Raw genomic sequence first — 26,667 nt, 5'->3', positions numbered from 1 at the left:
AATTTCAGCTGCGCATATACTGGCACTTTAGAAATTAATTATGAATGAATATATTTTAATTTTTTAAATAGTACAGAAAACAGTATGTGCTGTAATATTATCTATCCATCTATCTATAGAAAGAGAAGTCCAATAATTTAAGTTTAAAAATCAAATTCACTTGAAGTCATTTGCAGGTTGGAGAGTTTGCTAGATAATATTAAAGAACAGAACACCCATAGTATGAAGAAAAATCTTTACCCGAGAATAGCTAATAAACCTTTAAGGCATGAAAAAGATATTAAAAGGAAACCCCAAAAGAAACATTACCAACTTGGTTATCAGCAAATCGCTAATACTTTACTAAGAGAAACAAAATTTCTTTATGTTTTTATGCATTAGTATTTCCCTTGGGATAAGAATAAAGAAAAATTAAGAATGAAGGAAAAAAAGGTCAAAAAATAAAAGTTTGAAAATTTAAACTATGGAAATTATTAAGTTATGGAAATTACAGATAACTGATGCAGTTTTTAAAATCACTAGTTCTAAAGAAGCCAAACTTCACACAAAAGCTGTTTCCATCACTAAACTTGAATTGCCAACATCTCCCACACTGTCAATTTAAAGTGAACGGTAGGGGGCTTCCCTGGTGGCGCAGTGGTTGAGAGTCCGCCTGCCGATGCAGGGGACACGGGTTCGTGCCCCGGTCTGGGTTCGTGCCCCGGTCTGGGCCCCACATGCCACAGAGCGGCTGGGCCCGTGAGCCATGGCCGCTGAGCCTGCGCATCTGGAGCCTGTGCTCCGCAACGGGAGAGGCCACAACAGAGAGAGGCCCATGTACCGCAAAAAAAAAAAAAAAAAAAAAAAAAAAAAGAATAAAGTGAACGGTAGGGACTTCCCTGGTGGTCCATTGGCTAATACTCCTCGCTCCCAATGCAGGGTGCCTGGGTTCGATCCCTGGTCAGGGAACTAGATCCCACATGACAACTAAGAGTTCGCATGCCACAACCAAAGATCCCACACGCCACGGATTTGATGACCTAAGACCTGATGCAGCCAAATAAATAAATACTTTTTAAATAAAGTTATCTCTAAAAAAATAAATAAAGTGAATGGTAGACACTAACTTCCCCTCATCTTCTGAAGTAACAATTTTCAAACAACTTCTCAAAAACTTCCTCTAATGCAAACACAGATGCAAAGAAAACAGAAAAGAATCTAGCCAACCCACAACTGCACCACCTTAGAAAAAGTACTTCACCACTCTGGCAATCAGTTTCTTCACCCAGAAAACAAGCCAATCCAACCAACATATACTCTAAAAGTCCTTTACTCTATAGAATTCTGAGTCTACTCCAAAAGTTTAACTTCCACCCCATAATTCTCTAACTCAAATGGCTTAATATTTCCAACCTCATTACTCTGAACTTTTTACAGACAAATGTAAATGAAAACAACATTCAGTTGGATTCAATCATCTTTCCCTCTCATTCAGCTATTCCCTTAAAAGCCCGTCTCTGAAAATTCCCTAGTCATTCAGGTATAACAACTTTAAGCCACCATCAACTCTTCTCTCTTCCCTACATCAAAACAAACAAAGTAATTAGCCATCATCCAACTAATGAGTCTGGTTAGCTTGAGCAGGGACTGTGCCCAGGGCATTTTGATAGGTCAATGTGTTAAGACTTAAATCAGGGCCGCTGATTAAAAAACATTAAATTAAATGGAGGACACGTTCATTTAAGCCTGCCTTGGAGGCAGAGTGCAATAAAAAGGACATAGATTTTGTAGAACAGGCGGAGACATAGATTTTGGAGAACAGGTGGACCTGTATTATTCAATCCTTGAGAGGAATACTGAATTGAAATATTTTTTATCTACAGAAATAAAAGATGTTACCTGATCTCTTCAATTCTAGGATCTAAAATCAAGTTATAAGACAAGGTAAAAAACTAAGTATCTACCACTATTTAGAACACATGTTAAAGTTACCCTGCAACACTAAGTTCCAAAGAAAGAAAAAAAGTCACAGATGATATGGTCAAGTACCAGTCACAATTTTCTAGAAATTTGTTTTCCTAAAAATAGTACAAACTTCTCCAACATAAAGACACCAACTTACATACAGGTTATACTCGAAAATATGTTTAAATGTCTTTCATTTAAAACTATGAAAGCACTTTTCCAAAGAAATAAAGCTCCAAATAGTAGTTAGGTTTCCTGGAATGTCTACAAATGCCAGTTAATGTACATTTATCAATGCTAAAACATGAGAGCCTCGAGCAGTTGCTCCTATTTCTTCCAACCCTGACCTAACAACCATTTTTTTTTAATCTTATGGTATTGACACTTTCTATCAATTTCTAAATCCCTGGAAATTATTCATGTAAGAAAAAGGTAAAGTAAGGACACAGAAACCTTCTCAGAAAAGAGTAAGAGGTTTAAAAACAAAAAATGTCCACCCGAATAAGGTAAAGCAAATAAAGGAGTGAAGATGGAGTAGCAGGTTAACCATTTACATTTTTTTCCTTTCAACAGTATTAATTTGCCCATATAGTATAGTTGTGGGTCCTACATTATTTGAAATGTTTTCCTATCTTCCTATTTATTGTAGGGACTGACAGAAGCCACTTTTGCAATCATACATAAAACTCCATTAAGCAGGGCTTCCCGGGTGGCGCAGTGGTTGAGAGTCCGCCTGCCAATGCAGGGGACACGGGTTCGTGCCCCGGTCAGGGAAGATCCCACATGCCGCAGAGCAGCTGCGCCCGTGAGCCATGGCCGCTGAGCCTATGCGTCCGGAGCCTGTGCTCCGCAACGGGAGAGGCCACAACAGTGAGAGGCCCGCGTACCGCAAAAAAAAACAAAAAACCCCCGAAAACTCCATTAAGCATTCCATGTGGATAAAACATGGCAAAGAAAGAGCATAAGACTCATCATAGTAAGCAACAGGCTGACCAATAAAAGGCTTCTAATAATTCAAAAGTTTAGGAGTTCCACATAAACTAAATCTAATAAAACCAACATCAATATCTTTCTAATAACTTCAGAGTTTCTCCTGAGACACCAGATTCAACAGTCATTTAACAGACTTGGGCTAATGCAATGACTTATGATGTAGGTTAGGTAAGTTACTAACCAAAACCTAGGATGATTGAATCTGGTTCTAACCTGCACTCCAATCAAAGACGATATATAAACAGTATTTATACTCATTATATTCAAGTATTATAGAAAGTAAGTGCTACCCAGAAATAAGAGCTCCTCTTTATCATGGAGTTGAGGAACAAAGATAACATTCATTACATTACAGTACACTATCGGTATCCTACAAGTAAGATTTAAAAACAGTAATGGACAGATAAAAAGATACGATAAAGCAAATAAAGTAAATACTAACCGTAGAATCTACATGTTCAGTATGAGTGTTCATTGTAAAAATCTTTCAACTTTTTTGTATGCTTGAAAATTTTCATAACAATTAGCATTATACAGGTCTACTGAATTGTAGGGTGCTTTATAATTGAAGTTAACTGCAATATTGTCTTTCTCTAATAGCACTAAGTTTGCAAAGTAAACAAATTGAGGAAAAAAATATGATTCAGTCACTGGATAATATTAATCTTTCCGGTATTTCTGAGAGCACATATGCACTGATTAATAAGATATCACGATGAAGAGAACTTTTAACATTTTCTCTCATACCCCAAAGCACCCAAAACTTATTGAGAGCATAAAAATCAGAGACAGATCATAGGCAGACTAGTAAGTTTCCTCATATTCATAATAACTGTGTCAGAGCCTATAATGCAATCCTTATTCTAAGTTTCTACGACCAATGTTGTCTTTATGCAAACTACTCATAGCAGTATGTCATGTGCAGTATTATTCAAGTTAGCCCTCAACGTATGAATACTCTAAAGCAAGAAAAAGTTCCAAAGTGGTTGCTGACAGAGCCTAACTCCCCCAGGACATGCCTCAGGAAACCCAGGATTACTACCTATAGGAGCCACCACACTCACCCAATGGGATGAGGTCCAATCCCATCATCCAACCCAGCAGCTCAAGGCACTCCTTTCACCTCCTCCCTGAGTGTTCCTACAACATAGAATGATCTCAAGAACTCAAGGCTAGAAAAGTTTTAAATTACAATGAAATCAGTGACAGTATACAATAAGTCCCCTACATATGAACGAACAAGTTCGTTCCTCCAAGAGCACGTAAGTAAGTCTAATTTGTTCCTAAGTCCAACAAAGTTAGCCTAGGTACCCAGCTAACACAATCAGCTACATAGTACTGTACTGTAACAGGTTTATAATACTTTTCACACAAATAATACATAAAAAACAAACACAAAAAATAAATAAAACATTTTTAATCTTACAGTACAGTACCTTGAAAAGTACAGTAGTACTGTACAACAGCTGGCATACAGGGGCACGTTCCCATCTTTGAAAGTTCCCAACTTGAAGGTTCGTATGTAGGGACTTACTGTACCTATTCTGAAGTGCATTTGGACTGCTGTTGCTAATGATTCCATAAAGTGCCTTTTTAAGATTTAGGGATGTTTCTGATCTAAAATTTGTTTTGTTACCCATTTTCTCTTCTTCAGAACTGAGGTGAATAGCCTCTTTTTGTCATCTGCAAAGTGAAGAAAAACATGGAGACCTCAAAGTACAGGAAGTAGTCCCCAACTTACAAACAGCTTATGTTCCAAAGGTTTATCACTCCTTTGAAAACATGTTTGTACTAATTAACCTATTTATACCATAGTTTCTATGAAAAAATGCATCCCAATTTTCAATTCTAAATTGCAGCTTTCTGCCCTGCAAAAAGGCATCTGCTGCCCTTTTACAGCTAACTGCAGCCAGAACTCAAAGCTCAGAGAAGTCTCCTTCTAGGGCTCCAAGGAGAACCCCCTACAACCTGTGCAGGCAGGGAAAAATGCAACTCTTTTATAGGGAGCTTTTCCATCGTCTCTGTGGGAAAAGCTACCACAATTTAACAAGATAATGGTTATGGGAAAAGCACCTGGTTAATATGAAAGCATTAATAGTTACAACAAAAATAAGTAGGAACTAGATTCTGCTCCAGATAAAAAGAAGATAAAATTAGGTGCTGTTAAACTAGTTGGTCAACCAAATGTTTGCCAAGTACAGACAACAAATTCTCAAACTGTGTCCTCATGTCTGATCAAGTCAACTGATAAGGGAGGAAATTACTAAAGTGAAGTGGTGGAGATCATTACCAAAAATGCGACGAAGTTCTAAAAAAGTGCAGTGTACTTTAAAATTCAATAAATACTATTGAACATCACATACCAACCCTTATAACAACTGGTAAGATTTATAAAATAACTTGAATGACAAACTTAAAAAACAAGTATAACTTTGTGACAATGAGTCACCTTTGGCAGCTAACTAGAGTCTTACGCAATTTAAGTACTAATGTTAAAATTTACAGAAATAACTCACAATCAAACAGAGAAAGTAAACTTTTCACTAAAAAGATTTCAGAAGTGAATCCAGTACAGAGACATGAGAAAAAGGGATCAGGGAAAGCCAGAATAAATTGGTTTGTGGATACACAACCTGAGAGGAACATTTAAACATTATTAAAGGTTCATGTTACTACTACATGTTAAAACAGTAATCTGAGAGACTCCCAAGATAGTATAACACTAGAATGCTTGTAGAATCAAAGTGCTGGTACTATTAGTAGCTTTGAAGGAAAACCACTTTTAAAATTCAAATTTTTCAACAGGAATGGATTATAAAAATAAGATGCCTAACTGAGATCTTTGAAAGACATGAAAAGAAAAACATAAGTGAGCAAACACGGGATTTTTTTTTTTTGACTGAAAATTCTCTCATTAAGTCACCTGAATTATACTTACGACATTAGATTTATACTGGCCAATCTCCATTCACAATAAAGGATAGGGACAATTCCTTTTTATAAAAGGCTATTTACTACTAATCAGAATTACCTAACATTATGAACATAAACACAAGCCGAAAACCTACATTAAGTAGGTCTTTAAGACTGAAGAGATTTATATACCTTTACAGTATATGAATTAAAATTCGAATGTAGAATGTCATTCATTCTACTAAAGGATGTTTCTGAAATGTGTTTTATGCACAGAAAGATGCAAACAGATTTTTGTGTGAGTAAAAAAGGGTTATGCTCTCCAAGCATATTCTTGAAACTAGAGAAGAAATCAACTTTTAAGTTTTTGCCATATTGAAAAAAAAAAACTTCTCTGTGAAGCAATCCGATAAGACTTTTCATGATTATAATACTCAATTTTAGTAGAAACTCTTTGGCTCACTTGATGCAGATTTCTAATCTTCCTTCAAAATTAGGAAAAATATCAATCATCTCATCATTCAGTTGTGAATTTTTCTGCAATCCTTAATTTAAGCCTCAATGTTACTACTAAACATTATGCAGCCTTCTGTTTATAAAAATGATACTCTCCAGAAATATTATTCACAATTTTTGTTACCCGTAATGTTTGGTCAACCATGCACTTCTGCTCTTGTAAACTGAAAAAACACAACTTTCTCTTTTTACATGTTCAGCAAAACATTAGCAGTTTTCATTTTCTGGTTTCAATTTCATTTTTATCTAATTTGCTTATGTGTTTCAAAGCTAAGACTAAGAAAACTCTGTCTAGTTCATAAGCATCACAGTAATTTATTTTCTTCTGTGATTCCAAGTAACACAGAAGTTGTTTTTTTTTAAAAAATCAAACCTCTAAAATGGAAAGGAAACGTTTCATGGAAGCATGTCACAGCTGTTAACTGTCTACCTAAACTGGATTCTCCAGAAGTGGACCCCTCTGGTGTTCAACAGATGATGCACTACCAATTTTTCTATCTGTAACAGAACTTCAATTGGTATTTTAATATATGGGTAACTCACTCCCCCAAATATTTATTATCCATATATTTAGTAACTCTCAAGAAGATTCTCTCTCTGTACTTCCAATGACAAATACCCTCAAGTTTAGTTGGGCCTAATTATAAGGAAGTAAGATGAACTCAAGGGTGATGGGTCAAGAAGATGAATTAAGTCAGTTTAAAAGGCATAGACTAGGGCTAAAACAAAAAACAAAGAAAACTTAACCCAGGTTGGTCAAGTTGGAAAAAAAAAATAAAGCACTCTTCCTATCTAAATAATTCACAGACCAGTGAATTAAGTTAGCTAAATTAGCTACTGCTCTTTATGTGGTAATTTCCTAAAACATTCAGGTCAGTCCCTGATACCACGTGAAACTTCAGTATTACAATCCAGCGCTCCCCATCACTATGGTACTGTTTGTTCTCTAATCCACAAACCTTCCTGCAAAGACCAATGAAGGAACTACTGCAACGCTTTCGGATATTGTGCATAACATACTGAGGGTGACAGTTTGGCTCACAGAGTAATGAGCCTGCTCTAAAAAGTAGCCCAAGATAATTGCGGACCGGTGAGGTGCAGAGTGCACTTAAAGACTTGAAAAAAAAGCCACTCTTGAAAATATCTAACATTAAATAAGCGTCCCTAGCTTTCAGATCACTTTTAGGGTTCTTATTTCCTTTCCTCCAACACCTCACTCCCTCGCTTTTTCCCTTCCCGTCTGAGAGCCAAGAGAAACGCGGTAAAAGCGTGCAACCGCGAGGCTGCGCCGACGAGACTCCTGCACATCTGGACTCACCTCCAACTGCAACAGGGCACCCCCTGGGCGAGCCCATCCCAACCGGCCGAAAACGCGCGCGAGAAGCTGAGAGCAGGCGAGAGCCGCGGGCGGGGAGGCGGATAGTCCGCCGCCCGGCGCGGCGGGTCGGACTCTGCGGGCCGAGGCGGCTACGAAGAGAAGCGTTCGCCCTCCTGGGAGTCTGCAGACTCGCCCGACCCGAGTCAAGGTCCCGCTCGGGCCCCGACGCCCCGCCTCGAGCGGCGCGGGGGAAACTTCGCTTGCAGGCGGGGGCGCGCCCGAGCTCGGGACCAGTGGCGGGTCCGGGCAGAGCGCGGGGCGGTGGGGGGGGGGAGGGAGGCGCCGGTCCCGGTCCCGGGCCCACGGCGGGGGAGGGGCGGCGGGCACTTACCACGGGTCGAACTCGTGGATGATGCTTTCGAAGCGGATGACGGCGAAGAGGCGCGAGCTGAAGCCAGCAAGCCAGGCCAGGAAGAGGATGGTGAAGGAGAGCAGCGACTGCCAGCCGGCCGGCTGCGACAACCCCCCGGACAGCCCCGCGGGGGCCGGCTTCGGTGCCGCGCCGCCCGCCGCCTTGTGCGCGCACTGGGCCCCGGGCCCGTGGTGGCCGTGCCGGCTGTTCCCCAGGGCCATGAGGCCGCTCCACGGGGATGAGTTGAGGGACGACTTGTGCTTGCTCTCCGGGGCCGAGGGCTCCGCCATGTTGTGCCCCGGCGGCGGGTCTTGCTCCGCGCCGCCGCCGCCGCCGCCGCCGCCTCCTGGTCCGAGGGGTGCTGGGCGGGGACCCGGAGGAGGAGGAGGAGGAGGAGGAGGAGAAGGAGGAAGAAGAAAGAGGAGGAGGAGGGAAGAGAGCCGCGCGCGCCTGCCCTTAGCGCCGCGAGGCCGGGGGACGGGGGGTGGAGGCGGCGGCGGGGAGTCTCCGCCTCAGCAGCGGCCGCGACCGCCGCTCTCTCAACTCGGATGGCCCCTGCGCCCCTCTAGCCATCCGTCTTCCCAGTGCAGTTGCGGCAGCGGCGAAAGCCGACGGGACGAGGGCGCCAGAGAAAAAGCAGGAGCAGACGGAGGCGGCACCACGACTCGTAGCAGCAATGACATTCCCCCCACACCCGCCGCCCGCCCCGCCGTGAGGAGCAGGAGGAGGAGTCCTGGGGAGTCCGGGCGGAGCTCAGGCTACCTCTGACTCCGCCCCCGACCCAACAGGAACTGGCCCCTACGCCTGTCACAATGCGACAGGTCCGTTAGGGGGCGGGCCCAGAACCGCGGTGCTGGCCAATGGGGGCGCGAGCTGGGGCGGGGCTTGGCCCAACCGTTCTCCCCTCCCCCTCCCCGCCTCGCGCTCGTTCGCCCGGAGCGGCCTGGCTGCGCGGTTACTGCTTCATTGTCAGTTGAAAGACGCAGTTTCTCGCGCCTGTATTGGCGGCCAGGAGGGGCGCTAGGCGACTCCGCGCGTTGCTTCGAGCTGAGCCGGGCCAAGGGGGCGGGAGGAGGTCGAGGACAGACGGGCGGCCTCCTTTAGAACCGGTTTAGGGAACGCAGGGAGCGCCGCGCCGACTGGCCGGGCGCTCGCGGGCGCTCCGAGGTCGTGACTTTTAACCCGCTTTGCGCGGAGCGCCCATCACGTGACCGGGCGCGCGGACGCGCAGGCGCGCAGTACTAGTGCCCCGCGCGTGGGTCTGGCGCGTAGGGATCTGCCGCCTGGGGCTCCCTGCTCCTGGCGCAGCGAATCACCAGCCAGCGGCCCCGCCACGACCAGCCCAGCGAGCTGCGCCAGGCGGCCTGCTTCCGAAGTCCCGGGCGAGGGCACGTTTGCCGGCGCTGGGAACTCGCCGGAGCCGGCAAACAAGCCCCTAGCTCGGGAAGGACCCGTGGGACAAGCGAAGTGCGACTTTCTCCGGCTTTTTTCGCTTCTTGTATTCTCCTGATTGCAAAGATAACGTGTGTTCACTGGAAATGTGGGCAAATGTAGGAAATTGTTAACAGTTGCATACATTCCATCGGACGAGTGAAACTTTCTGTGGACTTTAAGCTGTTACCCAATCCTCTCTTCATTAGGTGATAGCGAACTGCAGATCCCTGTACACGAATTTTTGCACGTCTAGTTTGTATTTTTAAACCTTTCTCCCCCTTTACCCAGTCCCCTGCCCCCCAAAAGAAAGTGCTACCCGGTAGACTAAACTCAAAGCAAAATGAGTTTAAGTATAAGTGGAGTAATCAACTTTATTTCAATAAAAATTTATATATATATATAATATATGGAGACTAGAAGTGCTCTGATATAAGCCCCAGGAAAGGCACGGAGCTTTCAGTATGATCAACACTCCGTAAATACTTGATTAACTTTTCATGTAAATTAATATTTACGTAAAATTGTCCATTTTGTTAGGTAAATAACATCTGAACTTAAAACCGTGTATTCGCGTAATATTATAAAGGCACTCAATTATTAAGTCATTAAAAAATTTAGTAAAGAAAATGTAAACACATCTAGAAGTTGTGTTTAAATAGTAGGTCTTTTCAAAATGTTAGCTAAATGAATAAGTAGCCTTAGTTAGCGGCTGCTCTTTGAAACAACTGGACCCAGCTACGTACTCAACCTGCTAGATGATTAACTTTTCTCTCATTTCCCTACAAAATTAAATAAATAAATAGTCTCATTAAGGAAAGGATGAAAAGGTTTCCAGAAATAGACTTTCCCACTAATGATTTAATAGCCGACATTTATTGAACATCTAAATTTTAATGAGAATTATGATAGAATATTAACTGAGTCCTGTTGTACCAGAATTCTAGGTGACTTGCTCTATGTAAGAGCCCAAACCTTCTAGGCTAAAATGCCAGCATTTAGAGAACTTGTGCCCGTATTCCATGAACCAAAGTTCTATCAACCTAAAATAAATCTTATTTTGTATTTTTATTTGGATATCTCTATTTTATTGCCTTTTGTGTAGATACTGCCTATTAAGTTGCACGTTATCTTCTTTTGCTTCCTTTTTGGTTGTTTAATGGCCAGAGCCCTGGTCTGAAAAGTGACAAAGCTTGGTTCTGGTCCCACTTTTTTGCTTACTAGCCGTGTAACATTGGACAAGTCACCTGCATGGGTTACCCTTTCTACTCTTCGAGTCAATTGTTAATATCAAATTAGATCGCTTATCTGGAAATATTTTGAAATTTTGTTAAGGTACATATGCAAATACAGAGTAGACGCGAGGGTAAAAGCAGCAGGGAAAACTCCTGTTATTCTTTTTTTTTTCCCCCCATTTAACATCTTTATTGGAGTATAATTGCTTCACAATGGTGTGTTAGTTTCTGCTTTATAACAAAGTGAATCAGTTATACATATACATATGTTCCCATATCTCTTCCCTCTTGCATCTCCCTCCCTCCCACCCTCCCTATCCCACCCCTCTAGGTGGTCACAAAGCACGGAGGGAGCTGATCTCCCTGTGCTATGCGGCTGCTTCCCACTAGCTATCTATTTTACATTTGGTAGTGTATATATATGTCCATGCCACTCTCTCACTTCTTCCCAGCCTACCCTTCCCACTCCTCGCGTCCTCAAGTCCATTCTCTACATCTGCGTCTTTATTCCTGTCCTGCCCTTAGGTTCTTCAGAACCATTTTTTTCTTTAGATTCCATATATATATGTTAGCATGTGGTATTTGTTTTTCTCTTTCTGACTTACTTCACTCTGTATGACAGACTCAAGTCCATCCACCTCACTACAAATAACTCAATTTGGTTTCTTTTTATGGTTGAGTAATATTCCATTGTATATATGTGCCACAGCTTCTTTATCCATTCATCTGTTGATGGACACTTAGGTTGCTTCCATGTCCTGGCTATTGTAAATAGAGCTTCAATGAACATTGTGGTACATGACTCTTTTTGAATTATGGTTTTCTCAGGGTATATGCCCAGTAGTGGGATTGCTGGGTCGTATGGTAGTTCTATTTTTAGTTTTTTAAGGAACCTCCATACTGTTTTCCATAGCAGCTGTATCAATTTACATTCCCACCAACAGTGCAAGAGGGTTCCCTTTTCTCCACACCCTCTCCAGCATTTATTGTTTGTAGATTTTTTGATGATGGCCATTCTGACCCGTGTGAGGTGATACCTCATTGTAGTTTTGATTTGCATTTCTCTAATGATTAATGATGTTGAGCATTCTTTCATGTGTTTGTTGGCAATCTGTATATCTACTTTGGAGAAATGTCTATTTAGTTCTTCTGCCCATTTTTGGATTGTGTTGTTTGTATTTTTGATACTGAGCTGCATGAGCTGCTTGTAAATTTTGGAGATTAATCCTTTGTCATTTGCTTCATTTGCAAATATTTTCTCCCATTCTGAGGGTTGTCTTGTTTATGGTTTCCTTTGCTGTGCAAAAGCTTTTAAGTTTCATTAGGTCCCATTTCCTTATTTCCATTTCTCTAGAAGGTGGGTCAAAAAGGATCTTGCTGTGATGCACATATGGTCACCTTATCTTTGATAAAGGAGGCAAGAATATACAGTGGAGAAAAGACAGCCTTCACAGTCTTCAATAAGTGGTGCTGGGAAAATGGACAGCTACATGTAAAAGAATGAAATTAGAACACTCCCTAACACCATACACAAAATAAACTCAAAATGGATTAAAGACCTAAATGTAAGGCCAGACAATATTAAACTCTTAGAGGAAAACATAGGCAGAACACTCCATGACATAAATCCTGTTATTTTATTTTATTTTTTTTTTTGCGGTACCTGGGCCTCTCACTGTTGTGGCTTCTCCCATTGCGGAGCACAGGCTCCGGACGCTCAGGCTCAGCGGCCATGGCTCACGGGCCCAGCCGCTCCGCGGGCACGAACCCGTGTCCCCCGCATCGGCAGGTGGACTCTCAACCACTGCGCCACCAGGGAAGCCCAATCCTGTTATTCTTGATCTTCACTCACTCGCGGATTCATTCAAGTATTCATTGAGCTCCTCCTTTATGCCAGACTCTATGTGGATCATGGGATGCAGGAGAGAACATGAGGGATGTGGTTCCAGCCCTAGGGAGGTGGACATTGAACCATCACATTACTAAGTACCAAAAATGGAATGTGGCAAATACAATGGAAGGGAGATACACAGGGGATTTGATCTGCAGAAGAGGAGAACATTACCCTTAACAAGCAGCACTAGGGCTGAGGACTGGGGGTGAGAATGAATGGACCAGGGGAAGAAGAATGGAAAGAATTATCCAGAGAGAGAAGCACATGCAAAGGCCCTGCCGTGGGGCTGGGTAGGCAAGTACAAGGAACCCAGAAAAGGGCCAGTATGGCTGCAACACGGATAGTGGAACAATGTGGGATAGGAGTTGAAGAAATGGCCAGATAGTGTGGATCATGTTAAGAGGTGTTTTTTGTTTTGTTGTAACTGCAGAGTAATATGGAACCATGAGGGCTTTAAGCAGGATGTGGTGTGTGTGATATGGCGTGAGAGATGATCATTGTGCGGTTTGAAAAGATTACTGGTGTACAATGTGGAAAGCACCTTGGAGAGGGGACCAGTGAGAGATCTCATCGGTCTACGAGGGCCAATATCTGAGATTTCCGAGGTTCCTTCCATGAGGAATGCATTACTGAAGAACTACTAAGGAACCCATAGACATAAATTGCAACACGGTTCATTCTCAGTTTCCAGCTCACCAACATAGAAAAAATGGTTTCCAGTTTGTGCATGAAGCTTGGGTGTACTGTTTTGCCTCTCTGCACTTAACTTCTTGATCCTGCTAGGTGCTTATAATGTCCTCCCTGAGTTCACATCTCCGAGGGGTTAGACAGTCAAACATAAGTGGTACAGCGTGATGAGTGGAGTGGTGAAATAACAGGAGCAAAGCAGAAATTCACCAAGACACACCAGGCAGAGGGATGCGGGCATTCCAAGCAGAAACAAGGAAGTCCTTGGAAGTCATACTCGAAATTCAGTATTAATGAAGGTGCGTTGAAAGATGAGGCTGAAAGGGAGATAAGAACCACATTATCAATGATTTGTCTGCCTGGTTAAGGAGTTGAGATATTAACCTTTAAGCAGCTGGGAGTCACTGAAGCATTTAGAACAACAATAAAAGCATCGGACTTGGTTAATGGAAAAAAATGTTTGACAGCAGCGTGAAGAGTACACAGGAAAGGATGAGAGTAGAAGGGCGGGGTCCAGAGAAGAAGTGCTAGATTGGAGAGCTATCAAGGGAGCAGAATCCAAAAATTGATGGTGGAAGTCAGGGTTAGGATGAGCCTGGGGTGGGAGGTGGTGTCACACAAATGGGGAGCACAGGACAAGGCACAGGTTTGGAGGGAAGATGATCAGATCAGCTTTGGACATGTCATGTTTTAAGTCTCTTTAGGATACGCAAGAGGAGGTGTCTAACATAGAGACACATAGATAAAGAGATCCGATGCTCAAGAGGTAAATGTTTTTCTGGGGATAAAGGTTGAGGACTTCTTGGCCATGGATGAAATTTTGGTGGAACCTAATTTAGAGAGAATGATAGAAGGGTTGAAGACAGAATCCTAAGGAACTCCCAAATTAAGAAGATCGAAAATGAGCCTATAAGGGAGGCGAGACAGGGGCCAAAGAGATGGAAGGACCAGCAGAGAGGGTGATGTCCCAGCAGCTAAGTGCAGAAAGGGAGAAAAAACGAGGCTAGCAGTGGCACAGAGTGGAGAGAAGTGCAGTGTGACACTGCTGGAAAGTGTGCCGTGTTTGGCAACCAGGAGTTGGCCAGTTCCTTTCGCAAGGCCGGTGTAGGGAAGCGGCAAGGAGCAGAAACCAGATGGCAGCGGGTGAGGGGGGATCGGAAGCAAAGGACGCAGAGGCAGGGAGTGTAAACCACCCTTTTTAGAAGTCTGGCTTAGAAAGCACACAGAGGATCAAGTCAGGTTAAGAAAAGACAAAATGACTGATCCTCAGGGCCTGGCATTTCCTCTGTGGTCAAGAAAGACCTAAGTGATGATTCTGTGTCTCGGGAGTGGCACAGGTCTTAGAGGAGTTTTCATCCTTCCTAGAGGAACAGAAATGGCATGACACACATCCTTGTACTAAACACACCACAGGAGGAGGTGGCCAGAGCCTGGTATTTAATTGGCATCTATAAATATTTGGTGACTGAGGGACTTCACTCTTACATCATCCCCTTCTGATAAGCATCAGTCAGAGTACCTGTCTGGTGACCTGCAGCCCCAGAGGGGAGAGGGAAGCAGAGAGGGAGAAATGTGGGAGAAAAGTGATGAGGTTGTGAGCTCCTAGCTGGGCTGCCTAGAAGCAGTGTTACGTGGTGGTTTAGAGAGCACAGGCTCTGGAGACATCCTGCCAAAGATCAAATCCCAGCTCGACTTCTGAGTCACGTGGCCTATGGCAAGTTTCTTCACCCTTCTGTGCCTTGGTCTCCTCATCTGTAAAGCATGGATAAGGATTGCACCTTCCTTTTAAGGGCCTAATGAGGAATAAAGGAAACAATCCAGGAGAACTTGGACCAACACCTAGCACAAAGGAAGCATGAAATCCATGTTGGGTTTTGACACTATTACTGGGACTACTTCTATATCTAGAACAATGACAGATGGGCTGTGAGACTTACCTCTGTGGATCTTAAAATAATCCCCCATGACCTGAGCCCATCTCAACACTTCTCTGTTTCTTTAAACTAGGAAGTACTTGCCTCAGATCAACCACCACCTAGGAATGCTGTTTCACTGAAATACCTGCTAGATAAACTAGTGGGGAGCTAAGGTGGCAAGAAAACCTCAGAGGGCAGGTGTGGTAGGCAGCTTCTAGTGATCCTTGATTCCTGGTGTTCATACCCTGTGAATCTCCTCCATCGGGTATGGGCTGGATGGAGTGACTACTTCTAAGCAACAGAATATAGCAAAAGTGATGGGCTGTTGCTTCCAAAATTAGGTTACTAAAAACTAGTCTCTTCTTCTCCCCCCCCCCGCTTCTTCCCCCTCTCCCCCTCCCCGTCCCCTTTTCTCCTCCTTCTTTCCCCTCTCAGGAAAGCAAACAATAGTACTGTGAGTGGTCCCACAAAGGGGCCCCACGTAGCATGGAACTATTGTCTCTGGCCAGCAGCCTGCAAGTACCTGAGGCTGTGAACAGCCACAAGAGTTTGCTTAGCAGCAGATACTTCCACAGCCCAGCCTTGAGATGGATGTGCCCCCAGATGACACCTTGACTGCAGCCTAATGAGATACCCTGAGCCAGAAGACTCAGCTAGGCTGCACCCAGATTCCTGGCCCACAGGAACTGTAAGAAAATACATGTTTATTATTTTAAGCCTGTGTAATTTGTTACACAGCTATGGATAACTAATACAGGGGAATGATAAGATTATCAGCAATCTTTTGCATAATTTTCCTAAGAATGTACCTAAATAACCTGCAAAGATGAAAAGAAACAACCCTACTGTCACCACTTAACCACCCAAAGAATATTCTAAGGCACACTCATCCCATAAGATACTTTGGGAGAAAAAAAAAGTTTTCCCGGTCAAAATAACCAACATGCTTTATTGCCCCCTTGGAAATTTATGATAAATGTTGCCATACTCAATGCTCTGGAAAGTTCTGCAGTAACTCAATTTTACCTCTGCACTGCCCAAGCCTATTTGACCTGTTTCCTCATAACATCTTTTAACAGGCTATGAAACATCCAGTCTTCAGACATAGTTTGGAAAACACTGCATGAGATTAAAGTTGACACTTCAACCTCAGCTGTAGAACTACAAGCACCTTTCGTATGGAAGAGCCCTGGATGGGCAGCTGAGAGTTGCATTCTGGGTCAGGTCTTACCAGTAAGTCAAGTGACCTCAGGCAGGTCACTGAAGTTGCCCACAGGCACCTGTCAAATAACTAGAGCATCAGCATGTTTAACTCACCACAGCCCTGCAGGGTTGGTTTTCATTCTCTTGACTGCTGTCTCACTGTCATAAGATAGCTGCTGAAGCTCCAGACATCACATCAGCATTTGAGGCAGAATGTCAGGGGAACAGGAAGTGTCAATCATGTATGTCTCCCTTTTTTAGGAAAACAAAAATTTCCCAGAAATTACCTTAACTTACCTTCTCTTAGGTCATTGGCAAGAACCCACTACCACCCCCCCACACCCCTGTGATCACATTGAGTTTCTATCGCCCCAGGGCTCCAGCGTAACTTCTTCAGGCATGTCTGGCTGTGCTGATAGCTCAAACAAAAATCCTGGAATTGGGTTTCAGTGGGTCTGATTGGCCTGACTTGGATGAAGTGTCAATTCCTGACCAAATGCCTTGGCTAAGAGGATGAGAAACACTCACTGATATAAACAAATGAGGTGGCTGTTTTCCAATAAAACTTGATTTATCAAAACAGGTGTCAGGTCAGATTTGGTCTGCAGGTTGTAGTTTGCCAACTCCTGAACTAGAGTATTCCTTATCCCTGAAATGATGCAAACTGGAGAGCTTGATTTATTATTATTATTACTACTACTACTACTATTACTGAATGCTTTACAGAGGTAATACAGTTATGTGAAGACTCTGCCTCCCTCCCTTTGTCCTGAAGCCAAATTCCTTTCTTTTCTCCCTATAGGTAATCATTTTTATTATTTCCTTTTGTATCCTTTCAAAATTCTTTATGAAAAGGCAAGCACATATGAACATGTTTTCTTATTTTTCCATTCTTTTTACATGCTCTAAACACTTCTCTCTGTCTTGATTATTTTTTCTAAATATTTATCTTCAAGATCTTTCCACATCAGCTCATAGAGAAAATTTTTATTCCTTTTTATGGCTGCCTGATATTCCATAGGATGGAAGTATCATATTAATTTAATCAATAACCCATTGGTGGGTGTTTGAGCTGTTTCCAATCTTGTGCTACTACAAACAAAGATACAATGAATAGACGTATAAGGAAACAATTTTTCCCAAGTGCAAGTGTGTGGGTTGGAGAAATTACCATACATGAAATTTGGTATGAGTTTATTTGTAATTTCAATAGATAAATTGTCCTTATATGGGTTTTTATCTATTGCCTTACCACAGTGTGTGAGAGACCCATTTCACAGGGCTCACCAACAATGTACATTAAGAAACGGTTGGTTTTTTGCCAACAAGTGAGATGCAAACTCATAGTTTTAATTTACATTTCCCTCATGAGTAAGGCTGAGGGTACTTGATTTTATATTTAAGGCAATCTTTTCACATCCTCAGTGAGGCAGAATTGCCATCACTGATTGTGTACCTTTAAGCATACTTATTGGGGTAGTAGCTCCAATATTATGGAGACCATTAACATGTATAGTTTTATTTGCTGGTTGCTCAGAAAACGAGGCCATCTACAGTGAATTCATGCAAATCTGTTCCTAAACCACCCCCCCCCCCCCGCAAACTCTTCTACTGTTCAATTTAGCATATCCTCTAGAATATCTATTCTACATCATGTACTTCATGAAAGTACCCCTGAGGTAATGACGGGATTTTTTACGGTGCATTAAGAAATTCAGATAGAATTTTTCTAAAGAACAAGTAACTGTTTGCAAATGCCTCCCCTGAAAGAAAGATGGTTGTTTCATTTTGTTTTAATGTCAGGAAGTTTTGTGCCTTCCTGATATGTAGCTAACTGTCCACCTCTTCCTGAGAGTCTTATAGGAGCAGATGAGTAAATAGTTTACTTTGGTAAAAAATATTTTCTTTTAATGTATTTCAGGTAAAATCACAGTGATCTGATCACCAATCCTTATACACTGGGGATTTTTTTTTTTACATATTGTAAAATGATCACAGAATCAATAACTGCATTATTTTTGTAAGACAATGTATTATATTCTTATATAAAGTAAGTCAGAGTGATGCTCAAAGAAGTTTATAAAATATGAAGTTGCTGTTATTTCACCCTACAGGTGTCCGGAAAACAGGAAAAATTGACATAAGGACTTTTTCTTGCTTAACCAGAGAATTTAATATATATTGAGCTGCAGAGTTCATGTATTCATTTTTTTTAAGTCTCCCCACTTCTTTCTATTGTAAATTGTTCATATCTCAAACACTTAATTTTAAAATTAGGTACAATAAATATTATGCTGAAGAAATGTCTTCCACTTAATAACTACACAAAACAAACTCATTTACCAAGGAGTTAGAGATTTTGTTGGTTATTAAATTAGTGACATAATGAAGAATGGAAGGCACATTAGCTGGAAGTTATAAAATTGAAAACTACATTATAATTTGTATAATAAAAACAAAATTAAAAGGAGCTGAAGGGATATATTAATTGTAAAAATATTCTGAACATCTAAAGCATTATAAATGCATTTACGATTGGGACGTTCATTTCATTTCTGATAATGTGGGTTTCTTAGGCTCTTTCAAGTTTTCAAAGAACAGAGATGTATTTGGGTTCCGGGTAATGGAACTTATTGAAGGGATGCACAGAGGATTAAAGAGAGACAGGAAGACTTCTCTGCAGATGCACAGCCAGACTGCAGAGAAAACAATAAGTTATTTTGGAATGCACAGCAATTCTAGTGTCTCAACAAAACTCTGCTAGGCCAGTCATATGACCTGTCATCTTCCTTGCACCATGTCCATATGCTGACGCCACTGTTCTGTCTTGGTTTCCATTGTGCTGCCTTTCCTGTCTTTACCCTCTAACACACTCACTATTCTTGTTCTCAAAGACACTTACTCATGCTTCCTTATGGCTCCTATTGCTCTGCCCTCTCTTGAACATCTTTCCTTTTTTATTTTTGAATTGTATTTTATTTATTCCTTTATACAGCAGGTTCTTATTAGTTATCCATTTTATACGTATTAGTGTATATATGTCAATCCCAATCTCCCAATTTGTCACAGCACCACCACCACCACCCCTGCCGCTTTCCCCCCTTGGTGTCCATACGTTTGCTCTCTACATCTGTGTCTCAATTTCTGCCCTGCAAACTGGTTCATTTGTACCATTTTTCTAGGTTCCACATATATGTGTTAACATATGATATTTGTTTTTCTCTTTCTGACTTACTTCACTCTGTATGACAGCCTCTAGATTGATCCATGTCTCTACAAATGACCCAATTTCGTTCCTTTTTATGGCTGAGTAATATTCCACTGTATATATGTACCACATCTTCTTTACCCATTTGTCTGTCTATGGGCATTTAGGTCACTTCCATGACCTGGCTGTTGTAAATAGTGCTGCAATGAAAATTGGGGTGCATGTGTCTTTTTGAATTACGGTTTTCTCTGGGTATATGCCCAGTAGTGAGATTGCTGGGGCATATGGTAATTCTATTTTTAGTTTTTTAAGGAACCTCCGTACTGTTCTCCATAGTGGCTGTATCATTTTACATTCCCACCAACAGTGCAAGAGGGTTCCCTTTTCTCCACACCCTCTCCAGCATTTGTTGTTTACTGATGATGCCCATTCTAACTGGTGTGAGGTGATACCTCATTGCACTTTTGATTTGCGTTTCTCTAATAATTAGTGATTTTGAGCAGCTTTTCATGGGTTTCTTGGCCATCTGTATGTCTTCTTTGGAGAAATGTCTGTTTAGGTCTTCAGCCCATTTTTGGATTGGGTTGTTTGTTTTTTTAATATTGAGCTGCATGAGCTGTTTACATATTTTGGAGATTAATACTTTGTCTGTTGATTCGTTTGCAAATATTTTCTCCCATTCTGAGGGTTATCTTTTCGTCTTGTTTGTAGTTTCCTTTGCTTTGCAAAAGCTTTTAAGTTTCATTAGGTCCCATTGGTTTATTTTTGTTTTTATTTCCATTACTCTAGGAGGTGGATCAAGAAAGATCTTGCTGTGATTTATGTCAAAGGGTGTTCTTCCAATGTTTTCCTCTAAGAGTTTTATAGTGTCCGGTCTTACATTTAGGTCTTGAATCCATTTTGAGTTTATTTTTGTGTATGGTGTTAGGGAGTATTCTAATTGCATCCTTTTACATGTAGCTGTCCAGTTTTCCCAGCACCACTTATTGAAGAGACTGTCTTTTCTCCATTGTATATCCTTGCCTCCTTTGTCATAGATTAGTTGACCATAGGTGTGTGGGTTTATCTCTGGGCTTTCTACCCTGTTCCATTGATCTATATCTCTGTTTCTGTGTCAGTACAACATTGTCTTGATTACTGTAGCTTTGTAGTATAGTCTGAAGTCAGAGAGTCTGATTCCTCCAGCTCCGTTTCTTTCCCTCAAGACTGCTTTGGCTATTCGGGGTCTTTTGTGTCTCCATACAAATTTTAAGATTTTTTGTTCTAATTCTGTAAAAAATGCCATTGGTAATTTGATAGGGATTGCATTGAATCTGTAAATTGCTTTGGGTAGTATAATCATTTTCACAATATTGATTCTTCCAATCCAAGAACATGGTATATCTCTCCATCTGTTGGTATCATCTTTAATTTCTTCCATAAGTGCCTTATAGTTTTCTGCATACAGGTCTTTTGTCTCCCTAGCAAGGTTTATTCCTAGGTATTCTATTCTTTCTGTTGCAATGGTAAATGGGAGTGTTTCCTTAATTTCTCTTTCAGATTTTTCATCATTAGTGTATAGGAATGCAAGAGATTTCTGTGCATTAATTTAGTATCCTGCAACTTTACCAAATTCATCGATTAGTTCTAGTAGTTTTCTGGTGGCATCTTTACGATTCTCTATGTGTAGTATCATGTCATCTACAAACAGTGACAGTTTTACTTCTTCTTTTCCAATTTGTATTCCTTTTATTTCTTTTTTGTCTCTGATTGCCATGGCTGGGACTTCCAAAACTATGTTGAATAATAGTGGGGAGAGTGGACATCCTTGTTTTGTTCCTGATCTTAGAGGAAATGCTTTCCGTTTTTCACCATTGAGAATGATGTTTGCTGTGGGTTTGTCATATATGGCCTTTATTATGTTGAGGTAGGTTCCCTTTATGCCCACTTTCTGGAGAGTCTTTATCATAAATGGGTGTTGAATTTTGTCAAAAGCTTTTTCTGCATGTATTGAGATGATTGTATGGGTTTTATTCTTCAGTTTGTTAATATGGTGTATCACATTGATTGATTTGCGTATATTGAAGAATCCTTGCATCCCTGGGATAAATCCCACTTGATCATGGTGTATGATCCTTTTAATGTGTTGTTCAATTCTGTTTGCTAGTATTTTGTTGAGGAGTTTTGCATCTATATTCATCAGTGATATTGGTCTGTAATTTTCTTTTTTTGTAGTATCTTTCTCTGGTTTTGTTATCAGGATGACAGTGGCCTCATAGAATGAGTTTGGGAGCTTTCCTTCCTCTGCAATTTTTTGGAAGAGTTTGAGAAGGATAGGTGTTAGCTCTTCTCTACATGTTTGAGAGAATTCATTCTCTACATGAATACACCTGTGAAGCCATCTGGTCCTGGACTTTTGTTTGTTGGAAGATGTTTAATCACAGTTTCAATTTCATTACTTGTGATCGTTCTGTTCATATTTTCTATTTCTTCCTGGTTCAGTCTTGGAAGGTTGTGCATTTCTAAGAATTTGTCCATTTCTTCCAGTTCGTCCCTTTTATTGGCATAGAGTTGCTTGTAGTAGTCTCTTAGGATGTTTTGTATTTCTGCAGTGTCTGTTGTAACTTCTCCTTTTTCATTTCTAATTTTATTGATTTGAGTCCTCTCCCTCTTTTTCTTGATGAGTCTGGCTAAGGGTTTATCAATTTTGTTTATCTTCTCAAAGAACCAGCTTTTAGTTTTATTGATCTTTGCTATTGTTTTCTTTGTTTCTATTTCATTTATTTTGCTCTGATCCTTATGATTTCTTTCCTTCTGCTAACTTTGGGTTTTGTTTGTTCTTCTCTCTCTAGTTCCTTTAGGTGTAAGGTTAGATTGTTTGAGATTTTTCTTTTTTCTTGAGTTAGTCTTATATTGCTATATACTTCCCTCTTAGAACTGCTTTTGCTGCATCCCATAGGTTTTGTATCGTCGTGTTTTGATTGTCATTTGTCTCTAGGTATTTTCTGATTTCCTCTTTGATTTCTTCAGTGATCTCTTGGTTATTTAGTAACGTATTGTTTAGCCTCCATGTGTTTGTGTTTTTTCCGTTTTTCTCCGTGTAATTGATTTCTAATCTCATAGCGTTGTGAACAGAAAAGATGCTTGATATGATTTCAATTTTCTTAAATTTACTGAGGCTTGATTTGTGACCCAAGATGTGATGTATCCTGGAGAATGTTCTGTGTGCACTTGAGAAGAAAGTGTAATCTGCTGTTTTTGGATGGAATGTCCTATAAATGTCAATTAAATCTATCTGGTCTATTGTGTCATTTAAAGCTTGTGTTTCCTTAGTGATTTTCTGCTTGCATAATCTGTCTATTGCTGTAAGTGAGGTGTTGAAGTCCCCCACTATTATTGTGTTGCTTTCCTCTTTTATAGCTGTTAGCATTTGCCTTATGTATTGAGGTGCTCCTATATTGGGAGCATATATATTTATAATTGTTATGTCTTCTTCTTGGATTGATCCCTTGATCATTATGTAGTGTCCTTCCTTGTCTCTTGTAACATTCTTTATTTTGAAGTCTATTTTATCTGATATGAGTATTGTTACTCCAGCTTTATTTTGATTTCCATTTGCATGGAATATCTTTTTCCATCCTTTCACTTTCAGTCTGTATGTGTCCCTAGGTCTGAAGTGGGTCTCTTGTAGACAGAATATATATGGGTCTTGTTTTTGTATCCATTCAGCGAGCCTGTGTCTTTTGGTTGGAGCATTTAGTCCATTCACCTTTAAGGTAATTATCGATATGTATGTTCCTATTACCATTTTCTTAATTGTTTTTGGTTTGTTTTTGTAGGTCCTTTTCTTCTCTTGTGTTTCCCACTTAGAGAAGTTCCTTTAACATTTGTTGTAGAGCTGGTTTGGTGGTGTTGAATTCTCTTAGCTTTTGCTTGTCCGTAAAGTTTTTGACTTCTCCATCAAATCTATGAGATCCTTGCTGGGTAGAGTAATCTTGGTTTTACGTTCTTCTCTTTTATCACTTTAAATATATTGTGGTACTCCCTTCTGGCTTGTAGAGTTTCTGCTGAAAAATCAGCTGTTAACCTTATGGGAGTTCCCTTTTTTGTTATTTGTCATTTTTCCCTTGTTGCTTTTAATAATTTTTCTTTGTCTTTACTTTTTATCCATTTGATTACTATGTGTCTTGGCATGTTTCTCCCTGGGTTTATCGTGCCTGGGACTCTCTGTGCTTCCTGGACTTGGGTGGCTATTTCCTTTCCCATGTTAGGGAAGTTTTCGACACTAATGTCTTCAAATATTTTCTCAGCTCCTTTATTTCTCTCTTCTCCTTCTGGGACCCCTATAATGCGACTGTTGTTATGTTTAATGTTGTCCCAGAGGTCTCTTAAGCTGTCTTCATTTCTTTTCATTCTTTATTCTTTATTCCATTCCACAGCAGTGAATTCCACCATTCTGTCTTCCAGGTCACTTATCTGTTCTTCTGCCTCAGTTATTCTACTATTGATTCCTTCTAGTGTATTTTTCCTTTCAGTTATTGTATTGTTCATCTCTGTTTGTTTGTTCTTTAATTCTTCTAGGTCTTTGTTAAACATTTCTTGCATCTTCTCGATCTTTGCCTCCATTCTTTTTCCAAGGTCCTGGATCATCTTCACTATCATTATTCTGAATTCTTTTTCTGGAATGTTGCCTATCTCCACTTCATTTAGTTGTTTTTCTGGGGTTTTATCTTATTCCTTCATCTGGTATATAGCCCTCTGCCTTTTCACCTTGTCTATCTTTCTGTGAACATGGTTTTTGTTCCACAGGTTGCAGGATTGTAGTTCTTCTTGCTTCTGCTATCTGCCCTCTGGTGGATGAGGCTATCTAAGAGGCTTCAGCAAGTTTCCTGAGGGAGGGACTTGTGGTGGGTAGAGCTGGCTGTTGTTCTGGTAGGCAGAGCTCAGTAAAACTTTAATCCGCTTGTCTGCTGATGGGTGGGGCTGGGTTCCCTCCCTGTTGGTTGTTTGGCCGAGGTGACCCAACACTGGAGCCTAACCAGGCTCTTTGGTGGGGCTAATGGCGGACTCTGGGAGGGCTCACGCCAAGGAGTACTTCCCAGAATTTCTGCTCTCAGTGTCCCTGTCCTCACTGTGAGACACAGCCACCCCCTGCCTCTGCAGGAGACCCTCCAACACTAGCAGGTAGGTCTGGTTCAGTCTCCTATGGGGTCACTGCTCCTTCTCCTGGGTCCTGATGTGCACACTACTTTGTGTGTGCCCTACAAGAGTGGAGTCTGTCTTTTCCCCAGTCCTGTTGAAGTCCTGCAATCAAACCCCGCTAGCCTTCAAAGTCTGATATCCTAGGAATTCCTCCTCTCGTTGCCGGACCCCCTGGTTGGGAAGCCTGAGGTGGGACTCATAACCTTCACTCCAGTGGGTGGACTTCCATGGTATAAGTGTTCTCCAGTTTGTGAGTCACCCACCCAGCAGTTATGGGATTTGATTTTATTGTGATTGAGCCCCTTGTGCTGTCTCATTGTGGCTTCTCCTTTGTCTTTGGATGTGAGGTATCTTTTTTGGTGAGTTCCAGTGCCTTCCTGTAGAAGATTGTTCAGCAGTTAGTTTTGATTCTGGTGTTCTCGCAAGAGGGAGTGAGAGCACGTCCTTCTACTCTGCCATCTTGAACCAATCTCTTGAACATCTTTCTGCTTCTCATAAAATCGTTGTACATGAATTTTAGATCCGTTTCCCAGGAAGAAGTCCGTGAGATGGGCTTGTGTGTGATTTACTAAGGAAGTGCCCTCAGGAGAAATTGGCAAGGGAGGGAAAGGTCAAGGAAAGGGAAGAAGCCCAGCAAGGACGCAGCTAGAAAAAAAAAGACCTGAGTGCAAAGGCAGCAGCCAAGCTAAACTGTGAAGCTAAAGGTGAAGGACTGGTAGAAGAACGTCATCAAGAGACTGACGGTCAGCAATTGTGTTCCAGACACAGTGCGAGTGTGTGTTTGGTGAAATGCTGACCAGTTCAGCACTGCATACTTGGGCCATGTGGTATACTTGGGCCACGTGGTATGGCCAGGAATGCTGTCCTTGATGTAGGATAATCTGAGCATATCCATGGAATTTTGAAGTGTTACTTTTGACCCAAGTGAGAATGCAGGAATCAGATGGGACTGAAGTGCTGTCATATCCAACTTGTAATGCAGACCTCGCTTGCCAGGACTTGGAACCAGACTTCCTGTGTTTGTATCCTGGCTCCTTTTACGTGCTGTGTTTCCTCGAGTGAATTACTCAACCTCTCTGTGTATCAGTTTTGTCCATCTGTTAAAGAGAATAATAATGATATTAATAATAGGATCTACATAAGAGGGTTGTCAAGATTAAATGAGTTCGTTGAAGTAAAGCATGAGGACAGTACTTAATATGGTGAGTGCTCAATAAATCTTGTCATTATTATTACCAAACCACTTTGCTTTTCCCTGAGAAAAGCTGTTTCTCAGCTGCAACATCTAACTTCAGCCAGAAATTTTGGACACATGTGCACTGGGTCACAAAGGCAAACCACATGAGAGGGAATAACAATGCAAACCTCAAACCACTCTTGGAAAAACAACTCAAAGGTCATGTTCAGTTGAAAGTGGTCGGGCAGTGTGGTATTTATGGCAAGAGCGAGGGCGTGTGCATGCAAAGTACAAAATGTCAAGCAGCGAGACGTTTGAGAAACCACACATGAAATTAAATCTTGAGAGTCCCTCCTCACGTATCCTGTACATAATATAATGTGTTTAGACAGGGTCTTGTTTTTTTTTTTAATTTATTGAAGTATACTGCATTTACAATATTGTGTTAATTTGTGCCGTACAGCAAAGTTGACTCAGTTATACATATATATATACATTCTTTTTCATATTCTTTTCTATTATGGTTTATCACAGGATATTGAATATAGTTCTCTGTGATATACAGTAGGACTTTGCTGTTTATCCATTCTATATATCATAGTTTGCATCTGTTCATCCCAAACTCCCAATCCATCCCTC

The 26,667-nt window shown here is 41.3% G+C and overlaps 1 protein-coding gene across 2 annotated transcripts in view; it reads right to left on the bottom strand.

The window, feature by feature from the left end:
• Positions 1-9,275, bottom strand: part of STT3B (STT3 oligosaccharyltransferase complex catalytic subunit B) — a 98,445-nt gene extending 89,170 nt beyond the window's left edge. Inside the window, exon 1 of one of the 2 annotated variants that reach the window (XM_079934961.1) lies at positions 8,076-9,275. In XM_079934961.1, the coding sequence (XP_079791087.1) occupies positions 8,076-8,386 (311 nt within the window). In that variant the 5' untranslated portion in view covers positions 8,387-9,275. Of the gene's footprint in view, positions 1-7,684; positions 7,986-8,075 lie in introns of those variants that run through there. The other variant, XM_079934962.1, reaches the window with a different exon arrangement.
• Between the last annotated feature and the right edge of the window lie 17,392 nt (positions 9,276-26,667).

The sequence above is a fragment of the Stenella coeruleoalba genome (assembly GCF_951394435.1).
Source record: "Stenella coeruleoalba genome assembly, chromosome: 10".
Classification (NCBI taxonomy): Eukaryota; Metazoa; Chordata; class Mammalia; order Artiodactyla; family Delphinidae; genus Stenella; species Stenella coeruleoalba.
The sequence above is the reverse complement of the archived record's forward strand: the minus strand, read 5'-3'. Positions and strand labels throughout refer to the sequence as shown.